Genomic DNA, 9,294 nt, shown 5'->3' with positions numbered 1-9,294 from the left:
CCCCCCCGCCTGCCACTGCTTTCTCTGCTGTAGCAATTGGGGGGGGGAGGCAGGGACATGAATTTTAAGATGACCCTCCCATAATTCAATTCTCTACATGGCACAATTTTCATGTATAGAATCAAAATATTTGGGGGGGGGGTGTCTTGAATTCAAGGTCATCTTGGATTTAGAAAAATGAAATCAGGAAAATTAGCCATTGCAGAAAATGGCTATCATCAACAGGTCCTCTATTGGCACAGACAAACAAATGAGTTAACACAAGGCAGACAAGGGTAGAGATTTGTAGTGTGTCAAGTACGGGGGGAGGGGGGGAACTGCCTACACTCGCATTGTTCCTTGGCTTTAAATGAAAGCTAACCTGCTGTAATGAAGCCCTCTAGTTTACTGTGGGGTAATAGGGTGTGCATTGGCAGGCACGGCTGAGTAACTACTGTGCTGCAAGTTTCTGCCCTTGTTTACCTACCAATGCCTGAATCTCTTTTCCTTCTACCCTGATGTTAACTGTTGAACATTATGGGCAGGGTAAAATGGTTTAATTCCATGACAGGAAGTGTAAGTGAGACTTTGGGTCCTTTTCCAATTGCAGACAGCCCACTCATTGCTGTTCTAAAACAATTGACAGGGTGTGGTTTGCTTTGGCTTTTTTGGAACAGGGGTTGTAAGAAACAGAGGTCACATCTAGACTGCAAATGTACTGTGTCTGGCACTGTTGTCAGATGCTACCTTGCTCTGCATGCACAAATCTTTCTTTAGAAGCAGGGTAGCCTGTCTGTGTGACATTGAGGTGACTTGATTAGTCACTAGTGAGTGACAGTGCAAATTAGCCCACTCCCAGAGTTGCGTGGATGTGGTTGGCTATGCTGCTGCTAGTTGAACAGCGTGGTATGTTTGAGGACTTTACTGCTGGGCAAAACAAAAATTTTTTGCAGTTGCTTTTTGTTTCTGAATATTACTGCAAATTCTAAATCCTGTCATTTTAACCATGAAAAACAAGCTGTATGTTTTCAAAGTTCAGAGATGAAGTATGATTGCTGAAAGAGGCAAGAATAGCTACAAGGTTTAGGTGACAGAGCAGCCATTGATTTCAGTGCAATTAAAATTTGCATAAGATATCATAAAACATGGACATCTAGTACATAACATCAATATTATCAAACAGTCCACAGCTCTAGTGTGGACAAGTATTGGATTAGACGGATTAAAAAATGTTTTCATTTGTTTCCTGAGAACTAATTTTTTTCCTTGACCGTTCTTAACAAGAAAATAATTCAACTGAAACTTTTATAAAGAAGGTTTGATATGATACATTTATAGGTTTTGGGTGACTTTTTTGTAACATGGGTCATGTTTGAATAATCTCTCCACATAGCTAAGTGTACTAAATTGAACTTGCTTGTTCAGTTTTCTGCAGTAGATAGTACTTAAATAGAAGTAGGACTTTCTAAAAGTATGACACTGGAACTGTGAGACAAGCATGAGTATATGTGTAACTGCATAAACTGAAATAGATTAAATATTAATCTACCATCTGTGAATTTCAATTTATCTTTTATTTAAATCCCAGGATAAGTAAATGTTTAGTAACAGAAATTGCACACAAGTCTATAAATTCCTGTTTCAGTACAGCTTGAATAGCTACCAAGTGAAAGCTAAAAGCACGTATTATAAATAAATTTGGGGCCTTCTTCCCTCTGTTTCCTCTATCCCATAGGTGCCTGAACAATTTGCTTTTACTCAGATATCTAAACATTGTTCCTCATAATCACTAAACTTCAGGAAACAGAAGATCATAGTTCTACCTGAAGTGTTTTCTTAGTATGTCATACCAGGCCATAAATACTAGATGAATCTTTCTTTGACCCCTAAAAAACAAAATCTGCTGTGGATTTGACTTCCCCATCCTGAAGTTAGTTTTGTGCATCAGAGTTGCACGTGGTGGTGTTTATAGTCTAAAAAAACAAACAAGCAAAATCCCCTCCAAAAATCAGCGTTACTTGCCCAGTTTGAGAGATTGTATTAGTTGCGGTTGAGATAATGTTTAATGTTAGGAAAAATTAAATAGGACCTTGGAAGGTGGGGGGGGACTACCCTCACTCTATTTTAATAATCATGAACAGAAAGAAACAAGTGGGGTGTGTTAGGGGGATCTTCCTTTTAATGAACAGATTTGAGAGCGGTACTGTGATCCGGGATCAGCTGAGACTCTTTACTTGACAAAAATGTGGTGGAGTTGCATATATGTTGAAATGACCATCTTATCTAGTAAATTAATAAATGTTTAATTACATGGACCTTTTGTGCATCTGTTTCAGATTTCCGATCGTCTCAGAGGTGGCAGTGAGGCACACCTTTAGCACAGGAAAATGAGTGAACTTGACCAATTACGCCAGGAGGCTGAGCAACTGAAAAACCAAATCAGAGTATGTATTAAACCTGGGTCTATTTAAACCATTTACACAGTGGTATGTATGCTGTCCGTGTCCATTAAGGAAGAGGATGGGACATGGACATGGACATGCATGTCTTGTTAGTTAAGTTGAAAGTTTATCACTCCATTTCAGAAGTTGATGCTCTGTCAGTGTAAGCACAGGTGGCTATAGAAAGATGTTTTCAGGTGCTCCACTTTCCAGTGAGTCTTCATAGTTTGAGTTAAATAAACTATGCAAAATGGTATACATGACCACATTTACTCGAATCCAAGATGAGCTCCCCCCCCACAATTTTAACTTAGGTGGTGGTAGGGGTGGAAAACAGCCCTTGTCTTAGATTCAAATATGAGGCAGTATGGGGGGTGGGGGGTGAGGGGGCAGGATGAGTAGCTACTGCAGCTCCAGTTCCAGTTGCCCTACCCTTTCCCCCACACCCTTTTCAACCACTCCAGCTCTGACTTGCACCAGCCTGGGGCACAAAGCATGTGTGCTTGCTCTGGCCCCAGCCTGGCCCTGTAGTAATAGGGGCAACAGCTTGAGCCAGGGCCAGAACTGCCACAGGGCTGGGACTGTAGCAAACACATGTTCTAGGCCTCAGGCTGGAGTAGGGCTGGAGCAAGGGTAAGCAGAGGCTTCAGGGGGGGGTGGGGAGAAGGGGGACCTGAGGCTGCAGGCAGGGGTGGGGGAGGTAGTGGTGGTGGGAAGGGCAGGCATGGGGGAGGCAAGTGGTGGGGTGGACAGGTGGCAGGGGAGAAGGGGGACAAGGGGCAGCAGTCAAGCCCCATTGCTGGCCTCCCCTACTGTCCCTCCAATACTTGCCCTACTGTCTGCCCCTCTACTGCCTGTTTGCTTCCTCCTCTGCTGTTGCCTTCTGTACTGTCTGCCCACCGATTGCTCCCACCCCTGCCACTGCTTGCCCTGCTTCAGTAGGTGGGGAGGATGAATTTAGGATGACTCTCTAATAATTAGATTCTTTACATGGACAATTATAATAACACTTTTATAAATTGTCCATGTATAGAATAGAATTATTGGGAGTTTGTCTTGGATTCATATAAATATGGTATGTTGAAAGATTTAAAAAGCAATGGTGGAGAGTCTACAATGTCCCTAGGCAGTCTGTTCCACTGCCTCAATGTTTTAACAGTGAAGATTTCTGGATTTCTGATCTAAACCTATTTTGCTGCAAGCCATTGGTCCATGCCTTGCAGCAAGAGAGAAGGGATTTTCCTTCTTTATGGCAGCCCTTCAGGATTTGAAGACTAATATCATGTCTCCTCCTAAGCACCTTTTCCACAAGTTGAAGACGGACGTTTCCTTCAACTTTGTGTGGCTTGATTTGCAAGCCCTTGATCGTTTTTATTGCCTACCTCTGGACCCACACTTAAGTTTTCCATGTCTTCTTTAAAATGTGAAGTCAAGTCAGCAGTACCTGATTGAACTCCCTGAAGAACCCAAGGTACTGAAGGAATTGGCAGAGGAGATCCTAGAGCCCATGTCTCAGTATATGCACAACATATTACTGCTTTATTTTTAGTACGTTTCATAAGGGATTCAGTCATCTGTCATATACTGCCAGAGAGCTTATAGGCTCACCTTTTTAAAATGTAGCAGAGAAGGATAGTTAGCTGCGTTAGTCTGAAGTCAAGCAGAAAGCATGGTAGAGATGCACCTTATAGACTAACTGACTATAATTAAGGGTCTACCCAACTCAAGGAGGCAGCCAGCCAATTTTGTGGGCAGATCACAGGGCCAGCTGTCATTTTCATGGGCCAACTGTGGTGAGACACCCCCCCCCCCCCCCCCATGGCTCTGATAGGCTGGGGGGCCCCAGTGGCCCCACCCTTTGCCGCTGATTGGCTGAGGACTGTCTGTCATGCAGCCCTTGCCACTGATTAGTGGAGAGGGGTGGGGTCGCACACCAGGCAGTCCTTCTAGCCAATCAGCGGCAAGGGGTGGAGGTGGAAGCCATCTTGCCTGCTCACCTTCATGCCTGCAGCCCCTTCCATGCCAGGCTGCACCCTTTCATACCAGTGGGAGGACTGCTGGTTCCCACTGTGGAGCCAGCATTTTATTTTTAGTAAGTCACTTCCCTTCCCGTCCTGCCCCACCCGCCCCGCTGTATTTTTAGAGATCACCCAATTTCGCAATTTCCATGAAATTTGCACAGTCATGATTTGAGTAGGTTCCTAACTAATTCTGGTTCAGTTAGTGTATAAGGTGCATATCTACTCTGTCTTTTGCCTTTCTAAAACTGTGTTGAAAAACTGAAAGAAGGCTGGAGGATCTTCCTTGGCTCGTAAGATTTCACCCTCTTGTAGGTGGTGGCATACCATCCCCACCAGTCAGCATGTTTCCAGAGCTCTTAAAAAGATTCTGAAGAATAAGTTAGTGCACTGGATCTCAACTTGCATATAGTCAGTCGTTTTAACCCTCATTGTTTCCTGAGTGCCCTGCTAGCTCAAGGTGTTGAGTCCCAATCACTTCAAATTGACAGTAAGTACCAGTTGGCTGGTATGCTTTTCTCACTAGCCATCAAGGGTCTCTACAATGGAGTGCAAGTGGTATCGTGGTTCTGCTTCAGGCACCTGTTAATACCATCTCTGTAAGATGGCAGTTTGAAGCCACCCTCTGACCCTTATCAAACATTGTGCTTTGGGTTTAGTTGATGGGTCAGGTGCCAGATCTGGAAAAGCAGCTCTGCAGTCACTTTTAGGCAGCTGCTGATATTCCTCACTTCCATCACTTTAAGGGGAAGCTGCTTCATACTAAACTAGAGAGTCTTATTCAGACGTGCTCATAAGAATAGTTATTTATCTTGCAGTAACTGGTGGGCTATAAAGAGGTGGGTCATTAACTTGGGCTACCTCCTGGCTTTCCAGAGACCTCAGCTACCACATACTTTGTGAAAGAATTAGAAAGGATTTTTGCTGCTTCACTCTATATGCCCTTGCTTGAGAGCACAAGCAGGCACAGGGTGTGTGTGTAGCCTAACATATAGGTATAAAATGCCTTATTGTGCTCATGACCCAACAGTGGGATTTTTTGACAAAAATATATTGGAGAGCCCAAGTCACTCCAGGTAAGTAACTGCTCGTTGTGATCAACAGAACTCATTCTCTTCACGAACAGAGTTTGATTAAGGAATGGGCATGTTAAAAGAGATCTCACAGTATAGTGGGTAAAAGTTTCCTGTACAAATGGAGTGTATATTATGCTATACCAGGCAAATGTGCAAGTTTTCTATGAATATAGTACAGCCTTTATGCCAGCACAACCATAAACAGACAAATTTATTCGTATGAAAGAATTAGCTTAGTTGCTTCTAGTTATGTTTAATGTTGTCATCAAGTGAGTAAGAGCAGAGTAGTGGTTACATATTTAAGATTAAATCCTGTTTTGAGAACTTAAACATGTCCTATTACGTGTGTGCTTTTGAACAAAGTCCAGACAGAATAAAGAACTTGTTTGGATTGTTGCCAGATAGCATGGGTGTAGTTTCATGGTTAGAGAAAACAGAGATAGAAGAGACCAGTCCATTTAATTTCCTTAGGGCAATGCAGGGCAGCTCTCTAAAGTATATTTTTCTCTGGTGGGATTTTTTTCCCTTTGTAGTTTTAAATCTTAAGCAGTGGGCCTTCAGACACTTCCTTGGGAGGCAGTCCTGCAGTCCATGCTGTCGCAACATTCATGTTTAGCCTATAAACAAGTTCTGTAACTTGGTCATGCCTGTACCACACACAGCTTTTTTTTCTCGGCTGGGTATTTACATTTTGTGGGTAATGTTCCATTCCCTTCTTAATTGCGCATACTTGGCTCCAATCATCTCTTCCTTTTAAAAATCAAACCCTTGTCTCTTGTTTGCCATTTGTTAATATTTTTGGTAATGTCCAGAATTGGAAGCTTTAGACCAGGTGCGATTGCATCGGAGCTATATAGGAAATGACTGCTTGTGACTAGCAAGCTAAATTTTGCATTGGCAGCATTTGCTTCTAATCAAAGTCTCTTCGGTGCTGCCTCTTCCCTTTAAGGTGAATGAAACCTATTCCCATTCTGTATATTGTGTATGTTTAATTAACGAGCTGTTGACTTCGTCTTTAGATATTTGATGAACATTTTAAATAGCACCATTTCCTTTTAGATGTGCTTGGAACTACATTCAATGACAAACTCAAACTATTGTAAACTTTCACAAGATGAATAAAATTGCTGTCTCTCTCTGAGCCAAGTCTATCTGTATAAATAACTATTGTGCAACAGCTCACAAATTATCCAGTCTTTTGTGTACATAACTAGCTTAAGAAACTAATATCATGTTGTTCCATCTTCGTTCGTTTTATTTTTGTTTAAACATAATAAAAATTGGTCTGCAATAAGGAGACTTCCTGCTTTGTTTTTTTAAGCGGATAAAAAAAATTAAAAAAAAGGTGTGGAACCTGAAAAGACGTTGAAGCTTGGCTAACATTTACTGGCCAAGTTAAGAGTGCTATGCTTTTCAGCTACCTTAGCTGACACTGTTTTATTCTGAAATATTTCTTAGCTCTGTAGAACAGTTTGTTTTTGTTTCCTTAAAGACAAAGCTATACTGTATATTGCTACCATTTTTCATTTCAGCTTCCCAGTACCTTGCTTTCCAGGTCTTGACTTGCCTCTAAGATGTACAGAATTTCAGCAATAAGTTTTCAAGGATAATTTATTATGACAGACACTTTGAATAAACTGACATGCTGTGAGCTAAGAGAACTTCATTTTGAGGATTAAAAAATTGCAGATACTATTATTTTAGTACCAGATTGGAAAATCCCATAGAAATGTATAACTAGAATGTGCATTAGAATATGTTGAATGCTTTTTTATCTGCTTGCATAAATATGTAAAAGGCCACATTTCAGATGGAGTGTCCTGTGTTTTATTAGGGCTCAGATTTGTTGCTGGCTTTCAGTTGCAGCTCAGATGTTTTCAAATCTTGAAACTATGAAAGTGCCCAGCCCAGTCAGTTTTATTTTGAAACTTGGTACTAACTATTCCTTCTCACCTTTGTTGAGGAAGTGCAGGAATTACCCTTTTCAGTGAAAGCACTAGACATGCACTTTGGCAACAAAGTCTAGCGTGGTAGGTTCATCTTCTATTTCTTTTGAGGCATAATGACTAGCTGATGTTCCAAATTCTTGTTGTTCTGAGGTCTTGAGTAATGTTGCAAATAGAATTTCAGGATAAATAGTCTAGCAAGTGTCCAGCTATCTCTGATGTGTGATCTCCAATTCTTTGTTGCAGGATGCTAGAAAAGCATGCGCAGATGCCACTTTGGCCCAGGTAAGCACTCTTTTAAAATGCTTGTGTTTTCTCAACAAGGGTGTCATAGCACCCTGAGGTGCCGTGAATTCCGTTTATTGGTGCTATGGGGTACTGCACAATATTAGCACTGTTAGGTGTACAAACCCCTACACCCAATTCACAAGATAAACCCAGAGATTTCAAATAGGAGTCCGTAGTGTCAAAAACATTCTGACCTGAAGAGTTGCTCAGGCATTTTCTATGCGATGCCTTGACTCTGGGGTGGCTTGAATCTAGAAAGGCTGAGAACCATTGATGTAGAGAATGTAGCTTCCTTTTGGCAGAACTAAGGCATACAATGTTGTGTTGGAGAGTCTTTTTCTGGTGGCATTTTCTTACTTGCCACCTTTTATGGTGCAACATTTCTCAGAGGACGAAATCTGTTCACACAAAAAAGTGACTGTATACTAGTGATGGGCATTGCATAAGAATTCTAAGTTTGGGAAATGGCCTGATCTGTCAGTTTGAACACTTAAGCTTTCTTGACATTTTTTTTGAAAAGAAGCAGAGTTCTTTACTCAAATGCTTTGGCTAAATAATTTTGTTATGTGGAGACAGGACAAGCATGCAGACATTATCCATAAAATGAAGTTATAAACTCTTTTGGCTCTGCTGTAATATACAGTTGTTAAGTTATTCACCATATTACTGGAAAGTGTTGTATGCTATTTTTTTAGCCAGTGCCTTCCTCTAGGCCAGGGAGGCCATTTATATTAAATTTAACCAGATAATGACAGATGTATTGATGACTTTTTGTTACTTTACTATTCACTTCCTCAAATGTATACTTTATCCTCCAAAAGTTAGATACATTATTAATACTAGAATTTTGAAAATATTGTGTTCAGAAAGTAGTGTCTGCTGCATCTAGTTCATTTGAGTTCATTTATCTTTAAAATGTTAGGCCATCTAAAATATACCGCAAAAGCTGTACAGGCAACCCCTGCTTAGCGCTCTTAATTGGTTCCTGAAAAACTGAGCGTTAAGCGAAACCAAAAGTATTTGACGACCCAAGATGGCAACCACAATTGTTTTTAATGATACAAGATGGCGACCGCGAGCGTTATAATGAAACGCGCTGAGCGCTAAGTGAAATCAGGTATCAAATTAAAAGGAGCGTTATAGCGAAATAGCGCTAAGTGAAACAGTGTTAAGCGGGGGTTGCCTGTATCTGTAATCCTTCCCCATCGGACCAAATAATATGTTATTCTGTTGTGGGGGTGGAGGAAGGAGAGGAATTGAAGTCTTTGTTAAAACTACGTGTTGGAGATAATGACCCGGGATCCAGGTTTTCTGTTTGCAACGGTAAAGCGTAGTAAAATATGGATTTTCTCCTTTAAAGGAGAAAAATGAGGGAAGCAGTGGGTTTCCCCTTCCAGGTTGGCAGAGTTCCAGCCTTCAAGGGGTTGTAGGGAGCAGAAGAAGGGCAGCCAGGTAGGGCACACATGCACATAGATTCATAGATGTTAGGGTCGGAAGGGACCTCAATAGATCATCGAGTCCAACCCCCTGCATAGGCAGGAAAGAG

General features: G+C 41.5%; 1 protein-coding gene across 3 annotated transcripts in view; it reads left to right on the top strand.

The window, feature by feature from the left end:
* The window catches only part of GNB1 (G protein subunit beta 1), a 79,815-nt gene that overhangs the window by 36,272 nt on the left and 34,249 nt on the right, over window positions 1–9,294 (top strand). For all 3 annotated transcript variants that reach the window (XM_025211603.1, XM_025211611.1, XM_025211609.1), the window contains exons 3-4: window positions 2,316–2,423; window positions 7,707–7,745. In XM_025211603.1, the coding sequence (XP_025067388.1) occupies window positions 2,367–2,423; window positions 7,707–7,745 (96 nt within the window). In that variant the 5' untranslated portion in view covers window positions 2,316–2,366. The remainder of the gene's footprint in view (window positions 1–2,315; window positions 2,424–7,706; window positions 7,746–9,294) is intronic.

This window comes from Alligator sinensis, unplaced genomic scaffold, assembly GCF_000455745.1.
Source record: "Alligator sinensis unplaced genomic scaffold, ASM45574v1 scaffold366_1, whole genome shotgun sequence".
In the NCBI taxonomy this organism is placed as follows: domain Eukaryota; kingdom Metazoa; phylum Chordata; order Crocodylia; family Alligatoridae; genus Alligator; species Alligator sinensis.
Note: the sequence above shows the minus strand (reverse complement) of the source record. Positions and strands in the feature narration are given on the sequence as shown.